The sequence below is a fragment of the Schistocerca piceifrons genome, chromosome 3 (assembly GCF_021461385.2).
Source record: "Schistocerca piceifrons isolate TAMUIC-IGC-003096 chromosome 3, iqSchPice1.1, whole genome shotgun sequence".
Lineage (NCBI taxonomy): Eukaryota > Metazoa > Arthropoda > Insecta > Orthoptera > Acrididae > Schistocerca > Schistocerca piceifrons.
This window is the reverse complement of record NC_060140.1, coordinates 912,944,895-912,964,100: the sequence shown is the minus strand read 5'-3', so window position 1 is coordinate 912,964,100 and position 19,206 is coordinate 912,944,895. Positions and strand designations below refer to the sequence as shown.

Genomic DNA, 19,206 nt, shown 5'->3' with positions numbered 1-19,206 from the left:
TCTTGAACTCTGCTGGGGACATTTTCAAAGAGGTGCCTGGATATCTGTGGAGGAATAACACCCCATTATTCCTCAAGAGCCGAAACCAGAGAAGGTAGTGATCTCGGACGCTGCGGTCTAGAGGGAAGTATAACTTCTGTGGAAAGTTCTAACTGATTCCAGACGTGTTCCAATTGATGCAGGTCGATCTCTGCGCACGTTAGTTGATTTCAATAATTTTATTGTCCAGGAACCATTGCCACACAGACGCTGCTTGCTACGCTGATTCAGTCATCGTTTTCGAACTGTTCCTCTACTACACGCAGTTCACAACACCGTAAAGTGTGTTCATAGACATCCACATTTAGCGTTTTCTTGATTAGAATGAGGGAACAACACACTAACTCCGAAAAATATCCCGGAACCGTAACACAGTCTTCTCCGTACTTCGCTGTTGGCACTACACGTGACAGCAGGTGACGTTCTCCATGCTTTTGTCAAACCTAAGCGTCTCCATCGAATCTCCATGGCACATAGCGCGATTCATTACTCCGAGTAACTCGTTAAATGTGGTCTACTGTCCAGTGTGATCGCTCTTTACACCACCCTAACCATCGCTTAGCATTGACGAGGAAATGTGTGCTTATTAGATATTCATCGATCATTGTACCGCACTCTTGTAACTCCCTATGCACAGTCATTTCGCTAACTGGACTGCTAGTAGCCCTTTGGGGTTCAAGAAGGAATCCTTGTGTTGATTTCGTGCCAATTTTTACAACGACCCTCTTCAATGCTCGATGGTCCCTATGTGTCAGTACACAACTTGCTCTTGGTTTAGTTGTGATTGTTCCTTTGCGTTTCTACTTCCCAATCATATCACCAACTGTGGACTGGGAAAGCTGTAAAATGGTTTAAATAGCCCTGAATTTTTCCATGTGACATTCTTTGTCTAGTTCACGCTCGAAGTTACAGAGCTCTCCTGATTAATTCATTGCTCTCTTCCTTCTTCTGTAGTGACAACTCCATGCCTCCCTTATACTGCCAGTCGCACTTTCACGACATCTAGTGGTCAATTTCAAACTAAAAGAGGGTGTCCGAATACTTCTTAACATACATGGTATTTCCGACCTTTCTAGTCTTTATCATGTCGGTTGGGGTCCGCCGCTTTCATCATTTTGCAAATTTATCATTTTTTAATTAGTGTGGCTGGATGCCCATCCACAGTCGTTAGCTGAAATGAGGGAGTGCGTTTCTGTGCTCCAGCTCTCTGTGACACGCGTGAAGTTTGTTGAGTGTGTTGTCGAATTTCGACTGTTTGTCGTGTTTCCCGACTGGGACGTGTGTGGGGTGTCGCATTGTCCTGCTGGAAATGCCCAAGTCCGTCGGAATGCACAATGGACACGAATAGGTGCAGGTGATCAGACAGGATGCGTATGTACGTGTCACCTGTCGGAGTCGTATGTAGGCGTATCAGGGATCCCATATCACTCAAACTACATACACCCCACACCATTACAGAACCTCCAGCACCTTGAACAATCCCCTGCTGACATACAGGGTCCATGGATTGAAGAGTTTGTCTCCATACCCGTAGACATCCATCTGCTTAATACAATTTGAAACGAGACTCGTCCGAACAGGCAACATGTTTCCAGTCATCAACAGTCCAATGGCAGTGTTGACTGGCGTAAATCTTTATATCGTGCGGTTATCAAGGGTACACGAGATGATTCGTTGAATGGTTCACACGCTGACACTTGTTGAAATGAAATGAGCGTATGGCATCATTGCTGGGAGGTCCTGTCCGGGGAAGTTTGGACGCCTAGTGCGAGTCGACGCCACATTGGGCAACTTTCGCACCGCAAGTGAGAATGAAATGATAATGACGACAACACAACACCCAGTCCACGAGTGTAGAAAACCTCCAACCCAGTCGGGAATCGAACCCGGGTCGGCTGCACGGGAGGCAAGCACGTTACCACCCGGCTAAGCAGACGGACTGATACTTCTTGATAGCCCAGCACTGAAATCTACAGCAATTTGCGGAAGGGTTTCCCTTCTGTCACATTGAACGTTTCTCGTCAGTCGATGTTGGTCGCGTTCTTGCAGGATCTTTTTCCAGCCGCAGCGAAGTCGGAGATTTGATGTCTTACCGGATTCCTGATATTCACGGTACACTCGTGAAATGGTCGTAGGGGAAAATCCTCACTTCATCGCTACCTCGGGGATGCCGTGTCCGATCGCTCGTGCGCCGACTAAAAGAACACATTCAAACTCATGTAAATCTCGATAACCTGCCACTGTAGTAGCAGTAAACAATCTAACAACTGCGCCAGACACTTGTCTTATACAGGTGTTGCCGAGAGCAGCGCCTTATTCTGTCTCTTTACATATCTCTGTATTTGAATATGCATGCCTATAGTTTTTCTTTATTTATTTATTTTTTGGCGCCTCAGTGTAGATCTGGCTCACATCAACGCCTCGCAAACCACAATGCCACGACGTATGATCCTTTCTTTTCTTTTGATTTCCGTTTCCCTTTGCAGACCACTGTTAGCTCGCCAAAATCGCCTTCGTATGCGGCTGCTTGTTCTGTCGCGGAATCTATTTCGATCGGCGATACTGTCTGAGATTCTGGATTCTTGATCTATGCAGTTTTTTTGATGAGATGAAGTGAAAGCTGAATCTTCTTTTTGTAAACGATAGAAACGTTTTATTTTTGGACATTTAAATGGATTAAGTGAAACTACTCTTTCTCCAGTGGCACATACAACAAGTGACTATGGATTGAATTTCTGATTTTACTCACCCTTTTGTAATTCGATAAACTATCTCTGTTTGAACAAACATTAGGTTTTTTCCATAAGCATTCTTTTGATACGAAGTTGCATGCTTGCATCTTCAGAAGGCAAACTATTATCGCTCTGTCATTTTGAAGTCAATAAGTTTCTTCTCCATTGTGGTATCGTCCTGAGATGGTGATGCCACACCAAAGTTGGCAACGTGAATCAATATCGTAGACATTAGTGAGGCCTCGCTGTAATCCGCAGCAACGAATTGGAGGTGCTCCTGGAGACCACGCTTTTCCTCTCAGCACAGCAGCGTCCTCGCACTGGAGGTCAGTTCAGTGTCGAGCATGTAGTAAGAGCTCAGTCCAGTTTGTGACCTCAGTTGCAGTAGTCAACAACATTGTGCAGGAACAGTGATCATAAACTTTCAGATGAACATACACTTTAGTTAAAGTTGTCTACATCTACATCTACATTTATACTCCTCAAGCCACCCAACGGTGTGTGCCGGAGGGCACTTTACGTGCCACTATCATTACCTCCCTTTCCTGTTCCAGTCGCGTATGGTTCGCGGCAAGAACGACTGCCGGAAAGCCTCCATGCGCGCTCGAATCTCTCTAATTTTACATTCGTGATCTCCTCGGGTGGTATAAGTATGGGGAAGCAATATATTCGATACCTCATCCAGAAACGCACCCTCTCGAAACCTGGACCGTGATGCAGAGCGCCTCTCTTGCAGAGTCTGCCACTTGAGTTTGTTAAACATCTCCGTAACGCTATCACGCTTACCAAATAACCCTGCGACGAAACGCGCCGCTCTTCTTTGGATCTTCTCTATCTCCTCTGTCAACCCGACCTGGTACGGATCCCACACTGATGAGCAATACTCAAGTACAGGTCGAACGAGTGTTTTGTAAGCCACCACCTTTGTTGATGGACTACATTTTCTAAGGACTCTCCCGATGAATCTCAACCTGGCACCCGCCTTACCAACAATTAATTTCATGTGATCATTCCACTTCAAATCGTTCCGCACGCATACTCCCAGATATTTTACAGAAGTAACTGCTACAAGTGTTTGTTCCGCTATCATATAATCATACTATAAGGGATCCTTCTTTCTATGTATTCGCAATGCATTACATTTGTCTATGTTAAGGGTCAGTTGCCACTCCCTGCGCCAAGTGCCTATCCGCTGCAGATCTTCCTGCATTTCGCTGCAATTTTCTAATGCTGCAACTTCTCTGTATACTACAGCATCATGTATGTTGTACTTCAGAAGAACAGCTGTGAGTGTATGCATCAAGTGATACTTCCATAGTCAATCACTGATGTAAATATTCTACGCTCTCTGTGACAAAGAACTGTCTCAAGTTAAGTAACTCTTTTTATTTATCCACACAATAAAGTGAACTAATATTTCATCTGTAGTAGTCAAAAATGGACGAGTTCCCAGGTCACTCAAAGAACCCACAGTTGTGTCTGGACACTTGTTTCGGCTATTCATATCATCCATAAAGCTTACAGAATCATCTTGAGACTTAATAATCGTCCTTCAGAGTTGGGAACTTCTTCAGTGCCTAATTTGTCTGGAAATCTGTCAGGCGATTAGTACATCATTCTTGTGTTAAAGCTCGATGTAGGTAAATATGGAGTTTGTTTCTGTACTTCACATATTTTCTTCAGAATTGAATTTTTGAGGAGGATATACTATAGGAGTAGTATATCCACTCTGACGACAGCAAATAACCTTAAATCGGTACTGTATGTCAATAAGGTGTGAGAGTAAAGTTAAGAACACAGTTTAGTACTCGCAGCAGTCGTCATGTGAGTTTATTTACGAAGTCTAAGTTACAGGGTTTGTACATATCGGTGAGCCGCACACGCGGGAGGCAGTCCAGTGGTCGCTTCAGCCGAAGAGGGCCGCCTTGGCCTGCAGGTGCGCCACGGCGTCGGCGATCTTGCCGGCGGCCACGGCAGGGGTGTCCAGCGGCACGCCCTGCGCCGTCAGCAGAGTGCCGTCGGGCGCCACCTGGGCGGCGCCGGCCACGCCCAGGCCCAGGCCGAGCAGGCCGGGGGCGTACACCGCGGGGGCGGCGGCGGAGGCGGCGGCCGCCTGCGCTTGCGCCGCCGCGTGCGCCGCCTTCGCTGCGGCCACCTGCGGAAAACGCCAGAGTCCCAATCTCTGCATCCCGCTGAACACAAGTGAAGCTGTAATTTTTTTTAACACGGTTGCCCATCATGCAGTTCATTCTACCGTACACAAAAATACGACGCACCACGAAGCCATTATCCGAATGAAACTGAAAACTGTAGATGTAATGTATGTGTACAAACAAGCAGATGATAACAGTTTCACAAAAATTAAATGATTTATTCGTAAGAACGAGTTTCACGAATTGAGAAGTCTATAACGCGTTCGTCCAATTCTGGCCCTGACTCAATCAGTTATTCGGCTTGGCACTGATTGGCAGAGTAGTTGGATGTCGTCCTGAGAGACATGGTGCAAAATTTTGTCCAATTGGCATGTTAGATGGTTCAAATCCTGAGATGTTTGGAGGGCCCTGCCAGTAATGAGCCAAACGTTATGAATTGGGGTGAAACCTGTCGACCTTGCTGGTCAAGGTAGGGTTCATGAGCATAAAGATAAGCAGTAGAAGCTCTCGTCGTGTGCAGGCGGGCATTATCTCGTTGAAATGTAAGCCCGGGATGGCTTGCCTTGAAGAGCAAGAAAATGGGGCGGAGAATATCATAGACGTACCTCTGTGCTGAAGGGTGCCGCGTAGGACAACCAAAGAGGTTCTACTATGAAAAGAAGGGACACCCAGACCATTGATTGGCAGAGATGTTGGATGTCGTCCTGAGAGACATGGTGCCAAATTCTGTCCAATTGGCATGTTAGATCGTCGAAATCCTGAGATGTTTGGAGGGCCCTGCCAGTAACACGCCAAACGTTATGAATTGGGGTGAAACCTGTCGACCTTGCTGGCCAAGGTAAGGTTCGCCGGCACAAACACAAGCAGTAGAAGCTCTCGTCGTGTGCAGGCGGGCATTATTTTGTTGAAATGTAAGCCCGGGATGGCTTGCCTTGAAAAGCAACAAAATGGAGCGTAGAATATCGTCGACGTACCACTGTGCTGAACGGTGCCACGTATGAGAAACAAAGGGGTTCTGCTATGTAAAGAAGAGCCACCCAAACCATTACTCCTTGTTATTGGACCACATGGTGGTCGACATTGAGATTGGTATCCTACCGATATCAGGAGCGTCTCTACATACGTCTTCGGCCTGAAATCTCATTGCCTGAAGTAGAATTGAGTTCTGTGACGAGTCCCACTTTGAAATGAGCCCCGATGACCAGTGAAGACGCCTCAGAAAACTATGGGACATAAACCTGATGGTCGCTCGCCATTCGGCAAGAGAACCACTGCGAGAGGTATCAGAACGATTTTCGCCTGTAACATTCGACTCGGACATTCCCGAACCAGGATCCCTTACTCTTATTTGATACACTTCTGAAAGTTTGTAACATCACTGCGGAATCTTCCTTTAGGTATTCTCTTAGATTTAAAAACTACATCGATTGTGTGAACCTTGAAATACTTTTACGTGAGTTTGAACATTATGGGATTAGCGAAATAACTCAACAATCGTTCACTTCACATCTGGAATGTGGAAGCAGAAGGTCTATGACTAGTGACGACAAACAATACGTTTCTCTGTGTTTAAATGTGTGAAAAAGCGTATGAACATTAATTTCATAAGTGGTACGACGCATAAGCCGGCCAGGATGGCCGAGCGGTTCTAGGCACTTCAGTGTGGATCCGGGCGACAGCTTCGACAGATTCGAATCCTGCCTCGGGCATGGATGTGTGTGATGTCCTTAGGTTAGTTATGTTTAAGTAGTTCTAAGTTCTAGTGGACTGATGACCTCAGATGTTAAGTTCCATAGTGCTCAGAGCCATCTGAACCGTTTTGAACTACGCATAAAGTAACTACGATTTAATGTTGCCTCATATTTTTTTACGTTGTCCAAATGAATTTGAATAAAAAAACGAAGAAAATCGAAGCGTATGAGATGTTGTGTTATAGAAATATGTTGCAATTCAAGTGTACTGAAAGACAGGGAACGCAGAATCGGCGAACAAAGGTGTAAGTAGGCTATTTAGGTTTTTATGTTGGTAACGCCACGTAGTGCTCTGCATGAAAATCACTGACTATGCTGTGTGCAGAGATGCCAGAGTTTTGAGCGGACGATCCTGACATGTGTCTGTCAGAAAAAGGAAATCTGTTTAATTGGATGTCACAAAACGAAGATTTTTGTGAGGTAAGTGTGGGGTTTGTTAGTCCCCCATTGGATGCCTCCCCAGGTGGCGGATAGAGGAATGCTCTGTAGATATAGAGGGTACCAGGGAAAAAAAATACTGGATGGGCCAAAACAAGGACGGGCAGGAAAGGGTCGCTTAGCTGCGGTGAAGGCAACCTTGCTAGGGGTAGAGTACCCCAAAATCAAGACTCCTGGTCTTCCAGGTTGGGGGTTGTGCAGAGGGCTACCAACCCATTCATGTGAGGTAAGTGATTCATGAAAGTATAGGTTATTGTTAGTCAGGACCATTCTTTTGTAGGGATTATTGAGAGTCAGATCGCGTAGCGCTAAAAATATTGTGTGTCAGTTTAGTGATGATCAGAATAAGTAAAGAGAGAACTGTTTGAGGTCGTTCAGTTTGTTCAGCTGTTTAAAAATGAAATAACGTAGAGGTTTTCCAGCACTGTCATTCACAATTCAAACCAGTCAAAAGAAAAAAGCTTACTTGAGTTTAAACATCCTCCCAATTCAAGTGGAAGCCGGCCGGTGTGGCCGAGCGGTTCTAGGCACTTCAGTCCGGAACAGCGCTGCTGCTACGGTCGCAGGTTCGAATCCTGCCTCAGGCATGGATGTGTGGGATATCCGTAGGTTATGTTATGTTAATCGGGGACCTAGGAACGGCGTGGAGGCTCCGTCCCCGCCGCAGCCGCAGTGGTCCTGAACCCCACGACGCCTACCGCACAGTCCACTTCACCTCTCCACCACCCCACACCGAACCCAGAGTTATTGTGCCCCCCCCCCCCCCCCCCCAGGGAACGTCTCACACCAGACGAGTGTAACCCCTACGTTTGTGTGGTAAAGTAATGGTGGTGTACGCGTATGTGGAGAACTTGATTGCGCAGCTCTGGCGGAATAAGGGGAACCAGCCCGCATTTGCCGAGGCAGATGGTAAACCGCCTAGAAACTATCCACAGACTGACTGGCTCACCAGACCTCGACATAAATCCGCCGGGCGTATTCGTGCTGGGGACCAGTCGCTCCTTCCCACCCAGAAAGCCGTGCGTCAGACCGCATTGCCAACCGGGCGGGCTTGTCCTTAGTTAGGTTTAAGTTCTTTTACGTCTAGGGGACTGATGACCTTAGATGTTAAGTCCCATAGTGCTTACAGCCATTTGAACCATTTTGAACACAAATCAAGTGTACCATATGGACCATATCAAACTAGTCAGAAGACTGATGACTCAACAATGCAATAGCAAGTAAATAAAATAAGTCAGTTGCATTTGAACTTCCCCCGAAAGCGATGCAGCAAATAGTCCTCTAAAAGGAAAATGAACGTCACATCTGTGTTCGTTTTGGTTTCTGCTTAACTGGAGTCGGGAGCGATTGTCTTACCTCAGGGGTGTCCAGGGGAACGCCACCAGGTCCAATGACGATGTTGGCCGGCCCGTAGGCTGCGAGACCGGCGCCGGGTGCAGCGGCGGGCGCCGGAACTACGGGGACTCCCTGGGCGTTGCGCGCCGCCTCGGCAGCCTGGATGGCCAGGATGCGCGATTTGGCAGCCGCCACCTCCGGCGTGTCGGCAGGTAGCCCCGCGGCGGACACGGCGCCGGGGACGCCGTAGGAAAGGCCGTAGGGCAGCCCCAAGCCTAGGTAGCCGGGTCTGGCCGCGGCGTAGCACACCAGAGCGCACACTAGCACCTGCAACACGGCGCGTACTGGGAGTCTCACCGAGGCCTCAGAGATTCAGTTCGGATGTTCAAGCGCTACGCTACTAATGAGGTTGAAATGTCATTGTGGTCAAGCTAGTTTGATACAACTCTTCGTGCTAGTCTGTCCTACAGATTCTTCTTTGTATATTCATAACTACTTTAAACGACATCCAACTGAGAGTGTTCACTGTAGTCACCTCCATCTACAATTTTTACCGCTAATATTTCCAAATTAGCTTTTCCTTGGCGCACCAAGATGCGTCCTGCCTCCATATCCGTTTGTAACATACAGTTACGTAGCCTCGTCCTCTTAGTTCTTATGGACACTAGAGTTGATTCTAAGAGACGATTGAAGGAGGACTTTGCCGAGCATGGAAATAATGGACTGGCCTTTCAGCAATTCTTCGAGGTGTTGTTTTCCAACACCTGTTGTATAAAAGCTTTTGAAAATAGCTAAAAGCACTATGCTGTTAGCTATTAGTTGGAGGAGCAGTAGTTGGTCAAATACAAAGACTGGATCCTGCTCCTACGGTTGATCGTCTGAAAGGCTGTTCGTTGAAACAATTTCGTACAGCTGCTTGGAGTCTGTGAAATCGAGGAATCGGGTGGTAGTCGGCGTGCAATGTAGGAGACAATTTCAAGTGTTCTGTTGGGCAGAGTTGGTGTTTTCATTTAGAGTGGTGCTTATATCACATGGGGATTGATTGGTTACACTACTGGCCATTAAAATTGCTACACCACGAAGATGACGCGAAATTTAAGCGTCAGGGAGAAGATGCTGTGATATGCAAATGATTACCTTTCCAGAGCATTCACACAAGGTTGGCGCCGGTGGCGACACCTACAACGTGCTGACATGAGGAAAGTTTCCAAAGCGATTTCTTATACACAAACAGCGTTGCCTGGTAAAACGTTGTTGTGCTGCCTAGTGTAAGGAGGAGTAATGCGTACCATCACGTTTCCGACTTTGATAAAGGACGGATTGTAGCCTATAGCGATTCCGGTTTATGATATCGCGACGTTGCTGCTTGCGTTGGTCGAGATCCAATGACTGTTAGCAGAATATGAAATCGGTGGGTTCGGGAGGGTAATATGGAACGGCGTGCTCGATCCCAAGGGCCTCGTATACTAGCAGTCGAGATGACAGGCATCTTATCCGCATGGCTGTAACGGATCGTGCAGCCACCTCTCAATCCCTGAGTCAACGGATGGGGACGTTTTCAAGACAACAACATTCTGCACGAACAGTTCAACGACGTTAGCATCAGCATGGACTATCAGCTCGGAGACCGCGGCTGCAGTTACCCTTGACACTGCATCACAGGCAGGAGCGCCTGCGATGGTGTACTCAACGACGAACGTGGGTGCAAGAATGGCAAAACGTCATTTTTTCGGACGAATCCAGGTTCTGTTTACAGCATTATGATGGTCGCATCCGTGTTTGGCGACATCGCGGTGTACGCACATTGGAAGCGTGTATTCGTCATCGCCATACTGGCGTATCACCCGGCGTGATGGTATGGGGTGCCATTGGTCACCTCTTGTTCGCATTTACAGTTCTTTGAACAGTAGATGTTGCATTTCAGATGCGTTACGACCCGTGGCTCCACCATTCATTCGATACCTGCGAAACCCTCCATTTCAGCAGGATAATGCACGACCGCATGTAGCAGGTCCTACGGGGCTCTCTGGATACACAAAATGTTCGACTGTTGCCCTGGCCAGCACATTCTCCAGATCTCTCACCAATTGAAAACGTCTGGCCAATGGTGGCCGAGCAACTGGTTCGTCACAATACGCCAGTCACTACTCTTGATGATCTATGTCATCGTGTTGAAGTTGCATGGGTGACTCAATGCCCAAGTGTATCAACGCCGTCATTACGGCCAGAGGTGGTTGTTCTGGGTACTGATTTCTCAGGATCTATTCACCCAAATTGCGTGAAAATGTAATCACATGTCAGTTCTAGTGTAGTATATTTGTCCAATGAATACCCGTTTATCATCTTCATTTCTTCTTAGTATAGCAATTTAATGGCCAGTAGTGTATTTATGATACATAAAGTTACTTTTTTAATACAGAAATCTAAAAAAGTTCGATAATTTTGTAATTCTTCTGATTCTTCTGAAGTGAGAAGTCAACTCAGTTGCAGCGTATAACTAGGCTTCTGGACACAATTTGCCATTGTAAATTGAGATTTTGTGCACCACATAGTGTGAAGCGACCACCGAGTCCAGAACCTGGCACGATATCCCTTACGAGGACATCCAACAGCTCTATCAATCAGTGGCGAGCCGAATGATTGCTTGCATAAGGATCAGAGGTGGAGTAGTGCGTTATTGACTTGCTCAGTTTGTGAAGATCTTTCTTTTGAATATGTGATCCAATTTTTCGGAAATAGTAATCATCTGTTTGTCTGAAAATGCACACCATATCTACTTATTTCAGTCCTATTCGGATAATTACTTAGTGGTGCTTCGATTTTTTTTCGTATAGTGTACCATAATGCCATTAGTAAAACTAGTCATTCGTTTTAGGTTAGACGTGTTGGAAACGACTAACTTAAAAAGTCGTTCTTGTTTGTATTTCCTTACCCTGGAGTCATTATCGTTTTTCAGTATCACTTGGTGTAGGCATGTGACAATACAAGCTTTAGTGTGTATTATTTTCTCCGGCTTATCCAATTCCTGTCGCCTCATTGCTATTTTTTCTCTACGATTAGTGAGAATTACATAAATTTAATTGATACTATTCGATTCTCCACATTGAACATTTTAAAACTGAATCGGGTGATCACAGTTTCTTGTGTCCTTGAACTGGTCTATCATTTCCGTCATTGGCTTTTCAACAGATAATTGGAAAACAGAAATGCGTAATTCAACCTCTTCTACACACTCTTCATCTATATCCTGCGTTCTGCACGTGTTTAATCTGTTTTGTTCAACAAATGTTTGTGAATGCCTTATTTCAAACTGCACTCTTAAGGATTTCTCTGTTTCCCGCAAGTCTATGAACCGTTTCCTATTCTTAACAAAGGAGATGTATCTCAGGTACTTTACTTCGTTCAGTACTCTTCAAGCTTGTTATCTTTTTTGCCGTCTTTGAAGTGGTGTGAACAGATGGATAGATATTTTACTATGAATAATATCATATCTACATTACACGCGTACTCTCAACACAAGCGCACAACGGTTATAAAATAATTTTAATTTCTTAAGTTCACTACTGAGTAATACAACAATGGATCAGTTTGTTCCGTCGTATATGAAAATCCAATACAGCATTTTACATAAACATAATTCTATGATTAAACGGTGACTCTGAGGAGATTCTGTTCAGTAATAACACTGGAAATTTTACTAACGTCACGCAGCGCACGAAGACGATAGGTATTGCATCTCCAAGAAAATCAGTAGGTATTTCAGAACATCAAGGCAAAAATTGGCTTTCATACAGGAAATCCACTGAGTTAGAAATTGCCTCCCCACCGCATTTTACCAATGTATGACGAGCGTAAGTTGGTCTGGCGTTTTGTAAAAAGGGAAACCCATCCTTAACTCCTTATTTTTTTCTGCAAGCACGGGAACTGATCTCACAACTCCAATATAAAATAAGTTTTGACTGTAATCCAAGTATGATCGTTTGACGGGTTATCCCATACACTTCAAAATGGTTAACTTAGCCGAAACTGTACAATAGCGAAGGCTACAAAATACAAGGATATTTTAAAACAACTAACGATAGTGGGAAATTATTGTTATTCGTAAAATTTATTTCGGCGTGGACCCTGTTGCAAATAAAATGTTGGAAGGGCTGTTGCGCCGGACTCTGAGGCAGCTACGTACCAGAGGAACAAAACTAGATTGATGAATCCAACTGAAAACGTCCGCTTTAATAGGGAGTGCTTCGAAAAACTGTGATTCCTAAGAATGTTAATATTTAGGTAAATGCAAAGACGGTTTGAGTTAAAAAAATACAAACAGGATTGAATGAGTACGGATACGAGAAAAAATTCATAATAAATTTGAAATGAAATATTATTTAATTCTTAAACTACACTTCCTGCAATTAACACTTAGTAGGGAGGTACTACATTTGACATCCCATATAGGGTTGACTCATCTTAGCGTTCGCAGAATTAAGTGAAAAAATTATCTAACGGCATTACTGGCCTGGAGCGCCGATCTGCAATTTTTCGGCTGCTTGGGGCAATGACTATTGGGCAACTGGCAACTGACAACTGGTGCGTCTTTCGAGCGAAGATGAGACAAAATGGTCCACAGCACAACACAAATACCCAATCTCCTGGCAAAGATAACCACCGAACCGAGCCGGAATCGAATCTGGGATTTCGCCATCAACAGCCAACGGCGCTAGCCACTAGACCAAGAGAGGCAGACGGGACGCGGGTCCCACGAGAATTACGGGGCCCACAGCAAACTTGTGACGTCACACAAAACAGCATGTCCGCCACACTTTGCGAACGCTCGTCTCCGAGGAATACTCAAGGCAAATCAATATGTCAATCAAAAGGTACGTACTAAATGTCTTAGCTTCGTCGTGTGCTATCGAGAACTTGCGTGAATTTGAACACGCAGTAAAGAATTATTAAACTCGTCTGAAATAAAACTTTCTGGCAGATTAATACTGTGCTGCGAACGGAGACTCGAACTCAGGACCTTTGCCTTTCGCGGGCAAGTGCTCTATCGTCTTTAGGTCCACGGACGAGGGCTACGGTTACCGATCCGTTACCTTGGTGCGGGGTATCACTGTTGCTAATAGTGAAGTTGAGAACTCCACCACAGAACATTGATGGACCATGCAGGACAACTTGCGCACCTACATAGTTGGAGGTAGAGCACTTGCCCGCGAAAGTGTTCGAGTCTCCAGAGTTCGAGTCTCAGTCCGGCACACTGTTTTAATCTGCCCGGAAGTTTCATATCAGCGCACACTCCGCTGCAGAGTGAAAATCTCGTGTTCGAAATAGTTATTCACTACCCTCCGAATACGGCTGCTGGCACTCGTAAGACATGCTGTGTTACGTGCTATGACGTACGCTCCAACGGCTTTCTCATGGGCCTCGGAAGGGACTTAAGTGACTTTTCCTTGCTAAGTGGATGTTGTGGCCTTCAGTCCTGAGACTGGTTTGATGCAGCTCTCCATGCTACTCTATCCTGTGCAAGCTTCTTCATCTCCCAGTAACTACTGCAGCCTACATCCTTCTGAATCTGCTTAGTGTATTCATCTCTTGGTCTCCCTCTACGATTTTTACCCTCCACGCTGCCCTCCAATACTAAACTGGTGATCCCTCGATGTCTCAGAACATGTCCTACCAACCGATCCCTTCTTCTAGTCGACTTGTGCCACAAGCTCCTCTTCTCCCCAATTCTATTCAATACCTCCTCATTAGTAATGTGACCTACCCATCTAATCTTCAGCATTCTTCTGTAGCACCACATTTCGAAAGCTTCTATTCTCTTCTTGCCTAAACTATGTATCGTCCTTGTTTCACTTCCATACATGGCTACACTCCATACAAATACTTTCAGAAACGACATCCTGACATTTAAATCTAGACTCGATGTTAACAAATTTTTCTTCTTCAGAAACGCTTTCCTTGCCATTGCCAGTCTCTCTAGTTCGACCATCATCAGTTATTTTGCTCCCCAAATAGCAAAAGTCCTTTACTACTTTAAGTATCTCATTTCCTAATCTAATTCCCTCAGCATCACCCGACTTAATTCGACTACATTCCATTATCCTCGTTTTGCTTTTGTTGATGTTCATCCGATACCCACCTTTCAAGACATTGTCCATTCCGTTCAACTGCTCTTCCATGTCCTTTGCTGTCTCTGAGAGAATTACAATGTCATCGGCGAACCTCAAAGTTTTTATTTCTTCTCCATGGATTTTAATACCTACTACGAACTTTTCTTTCGTTTCCTTTACTACTTGCTCAATATACAGATTGAGTAGCATCGGGGAGAGGCTACAACCGTGTCTCACTCCCTTCCCAACCACTGCTTCCCTTTCATGTCCCTCGACTCTTATAACTGCCATCTGCTTTCTGTACAAATTGTAAATAGCTTTTGGCTCCCTGTATTTTACCCCTGCCACCTGTAGAATTTGAGAGAGAGTATTCGAGTCAACATTGTCAAAAACTTTCTCTAAGTCTACAAATGCTAGAAACGTAGGTTTGCCTTTGCTTAATATTTCTTCTAAGATAAGTCGTAGGGTCAGTATTGCATCACGTGTTCCAATATTTCTACGGAATCCAAACTGATCTTCCCCGAGGTCGGTTTCTACCAGTTTTTCCATTCGTCTGTAAAGAATTCGCGTTAGTATTTTGCAGCTGTGACTTATTAAGCTGATAGTTTTGTAAATTTCACATCTGTCAACACCTGCTAAGTGGATAACTGAACTTAAAGTGAAGAGAGCCGCTTGTAGGGCCGTGGCGAGGCACTCACCAGGACCTTCATGTCAGCAGCGGCGGCGGCGGTGGTGGATGTGCTGATGAACTGTGCCCGTCTGCCGGCAGCGGCCCGCCGCAGAGCTTATATACGTAGGGACGCGGATGGTCGGAGGACGCGCTGCGACATTCGCAGGGCGGAGCAGACCCGGCGGCCTTCCTGGCTCCTCCCTGTCCCGGCCTGGCATTGCACCAGCCACCGGCCGCGATCCTCTGCCAGCTACGCGGACTCCCCACGCCCTCATCTCGAGTCTAGCGCAATCGAGGCCTCCGGCTTCGTGCCGGACCGATGACTCGACGTCACACCGATTCCGAGGTGCCGTCCGACCTACTGAAAGATGCCGGAAACCACAGAGGCCACCGCAAAGGACGAAAAACTGTAACTGCCCACCTAATAAGGTTGTTGGAACCCCACTGACTACCGAAACAATTCAAATTCTCCTGTACCGCTCTCCCAGGAGATAGTCATACAGTTTTAACCCTCATAATTACAAAAAATGGTTCAAATGGCTCTGAGCACTATATGACTTAACTTCTAAGGTCATCAGTCCCCTAGAACTTAGAACTACTTAAACCTAACTAACCTAAGGATATCACACACATCAATGCCCGAGGCAATATTCGTACCTGCGACCGTAGTAGTCGCGCAGTTCCAGACCATAGCGCCTAGAACCGTTCGGCCACTCCGGCCGGAGATAGTTACATTTTTTGTTTGTGTGCAGGTACTTCTCTGCGGTCCTGGTATACAAAAAAGAAACCCGCACCACAGGACCTCGACATGCGGCTACAGGAGTCAGAACAAAATGGCGCAGGACATCAATAAAGTGGTCCATCTTGCAGTATTCACACTACTGCCCATTAAAATTCCTACACCAAGAAGAAATGCAGATGATAAACGGGTATTCATTGGACACATATACTAGAACTGACATATGATTACATTTTCATGCAATTTGGATGCATAGATCCTGACAAATCAGTACCCACAAATCCACCTCTGGCCGTAAGAACGGCCTTGATAGCCTGGGCATTGAGTCAAACAGAGCTTGGATGGCCTGTACAGGTACAGATGCCCATGCAGTTTCAAGACGATATCACAGTTCATCGAGAGTAGTGGCTGTCGTATTGTGACGAGCCAGTTGCTCTGCCACCATTGACCAGACGTTTTCAATTGGTGAGAGATCTGGAGAAGGTGCTGGCCAGGGCAGCAGTCGGACATTTTCTGTATCCAGAAAGGCCAGTATAGGACCTTCAACATGCGGTCGTGCATTATCCTGCTGAAATGTAGGGTTTCGCAGGAATCGAATGAAGGGTAGAGCCTCGGGTCGTAACACATCTGAAATGTAACGTCCACTGTTCGAAGTGTCGTCAAGGTGACCGAGACGTGTAACCATTGGCATCTCATACCATCACACTGGGTGATACGCCAGTATGGCGATGACGAACACACGCTTCCAATGTGCGTTCACCGCGATGTTACCAAACACGGATGTGACCACCACGATGCTGTAAACAGAACCTGGAATCATCCAAAAAAATGACGTTTTGTCATTCGTGCACCCAGGTTCGTCGTTGAGTACACCATCGCAGGCGCTCCTGTCTCTGATGCAGCGTCAAGGGTAACCGCAGCCGAGGTCTCCGAGCTGATAGTCCATGTTGTTGCAAACGTCGTCGAACTGTTCGTGCAGATGTTTGTTGTCTTGCAAACGTCCCCATCTGTTGACTCAGGGATCGAGACGTGGCTGCACGATCCGTTACAGACGTGCGGATAAGATGCCTGTCATCTCGACCGCTAGTGATACGAGGCCGTTGGGATCCAGCACGGCGTTCCGTATGACCCTCCTGAACGCACCGAGTCCATATTCTGCTAACAGTCATTGGATCTCGACCAACGCGAGCAGCAATGTCGCTATACGGTAAACCGCAATTCCGATAGGCTACAATTCGACCTTTATCAAAGTCGGAAACGTGATGGTACACATTCCTTACACGAGGCATCACAGCAACGTTTCACTAGGCTACGCCGGTCAACTGCTGTTTGTGTAAGAGAAATCGGTTGGAAACTTTCCTCATGTCAGCACGTTGTAGGTGTCGCCACCGGCGCCAACCTTGTGTGAATGCTCTGAAAAGCTAATCATTTGCATATAACAGAATCTTCTTCCTGTCGGTTAAATTTCGCGTCTGTAGTACATCATCTTCGTGGTGTAGTAATTTTAATGGCCTGTAGTGTAGTTTTCTGCATTTGAATGGGAGTAATGCTATAACAATCCATCCTGCCACTCTGAGCTTGTGGAAGCGTGCGGCAACAATGCACCCTCACATGACACAGTCAACAGGTGGCGTACACGTTTCCACTATTGTCAGACAAGTCTGCATGACGAAGATCTCAGTTGTGTATCATCTCTCTGACAAGTACCGGGAGTGGAAAAAAAATTAGGATCTTTTGCTCGAAGAGTGGCGTATCATAACTAGGTGACAGCAGAGAAAAATGAAAGTCAGTCATGAAGCTGTTTTGAACGTCTTGCAGCACATTTTCAACACAACAGTGGACACTTACAGCTAATTTCCACTACTGTTCAGATTATTTAAATACTCCACCTTGATAAACAGAGAAGCTAGTCCCAAGCTAAAGATAGTGCGGTCATGTGTCGGATAGGAGCACTGTGAGACCTCAGAATGTATAGGTGTCATACCTGATAGATCTGTTACTTTCAAGTACTACTTCATGAACTGCAAGTCAAAATTTTCCACCAGGAACAAACTTGTACGGAAAATGGCTGTATTACAGTAGTCAAAATGAAACTTTGCGAACCCCTGGAATGGCACTATGCTATTCTGCGTCAGAGTATGCTTGTTATTTTCGGTATAATTCAACACATGCCAAACAGGTGGGTTGGAGGTTGGGTTCATTTGGGGGGAAGAGACCAAACAGCGAAGTCATCGGTCTCATCGGATTAGGAAAGGATGGGAAAGGAAGTCGGCCGTGCCCTGTCAAAGGAACTATCACGGCATTTGCCTGAAGCGATTTAGGGAAATCAACGAAAACCTAAATCAGGATGGTCGGACGCGGGATTCGACGGTCGTCCTCCCGAATGCGAGTCTAGTGTACCAACCACTGCGCCACCTCGCTCGGTCAAACAGGTGGACTTTCAGTGACACCTGTATAATCCTAACATTTTGCTGGAAATCCAGTTAAATGGCTTTACCATCTCTCCTGTTCGAAGAGAAACAGTTGCGAATTAGGAATGAAATAAAGTGGGGCAGGAGTGAACGCATCTTCTGTATGGATACGAACTACACCAACAAAGACTGAAGTCGAGGACAGGTTTTCTGAGAATGTGGGTGGCACTTGAAACAACTGCTGCAAAAGCTAGGTTGCAACTATGGACGGCCATGACCTAACTTCCACCTGGCTGGAAAAGAGCTTCAAAATGACTCTAAGCACTATGGGACTTAAGATCTGAGGTCATCAGTCCCCTAGACTTAGAACTACTTAAACCTAACGAACCTAAGGACAACACACACATCCATGCCCGAGGCAGGATTCGAACCTGCGACCGTAGCAGCAGCGCGTTTCGGACTGAAGCGCCTAGAACCGCTCGTCCACGAAAATAGTTTCACAAACCCCTAGCTCTTTATAGAAATGGACGTTTTGGGAGTCCCTTAATAGACTAAGATCTAGAATTGACGGATCAAACATTAATTTGGCAAGACGGAGCTACGCTAATCAAGATGATAAACAGCATGACTGTGCAGGAAGACAAGACTGTTCGTCATTTGTTTTAGTGCCGCCTGTTTCCACCCTCCTACACAAAAAGGTGAACTTCATCAAGGAACAGTAATTGCATTCGAAGTGGCCAAGTTTTGGGCAAAAGTGATATGATAGTCTTAAGTGTATGTACCTGATACGAGAGTAAATAAATATGAATATTCCTCGCAACCGAGGCAATA

At 45.9% G+C, this 19,206-nt stretch overlaps 1 protein-coding gene across 1 annotated transcript; it reads right to left on the bottom strand.

Moving 5' to 3' along the window:
• Positions 1-8,397: 8,397 nt before the first annotated feature.
• On the bottom strand, positions 8,398-15,336 carry LOC124789907 (cuticle protein 18.7-like). The gene is made up of 2 exons (XM_047257425.1): positions 15,254-15,336; positions 8,398-8,775 (listed from the first exon to the last, which is right to left on the bottom strand). Exons 1-2 carry the CDS (start codon positions 15,263-15,265, stop codon positions 8,413-8,415), a joined length of 375 nt encoding a protein of 124 aa, XP_047113381.1. The 5' UTR covers positions 15,266-15,336; the 3' UTR covers positions 8,398-8,412.
• Positions 15,337-19,206: the final 3,870 nt, after the last annotated feature.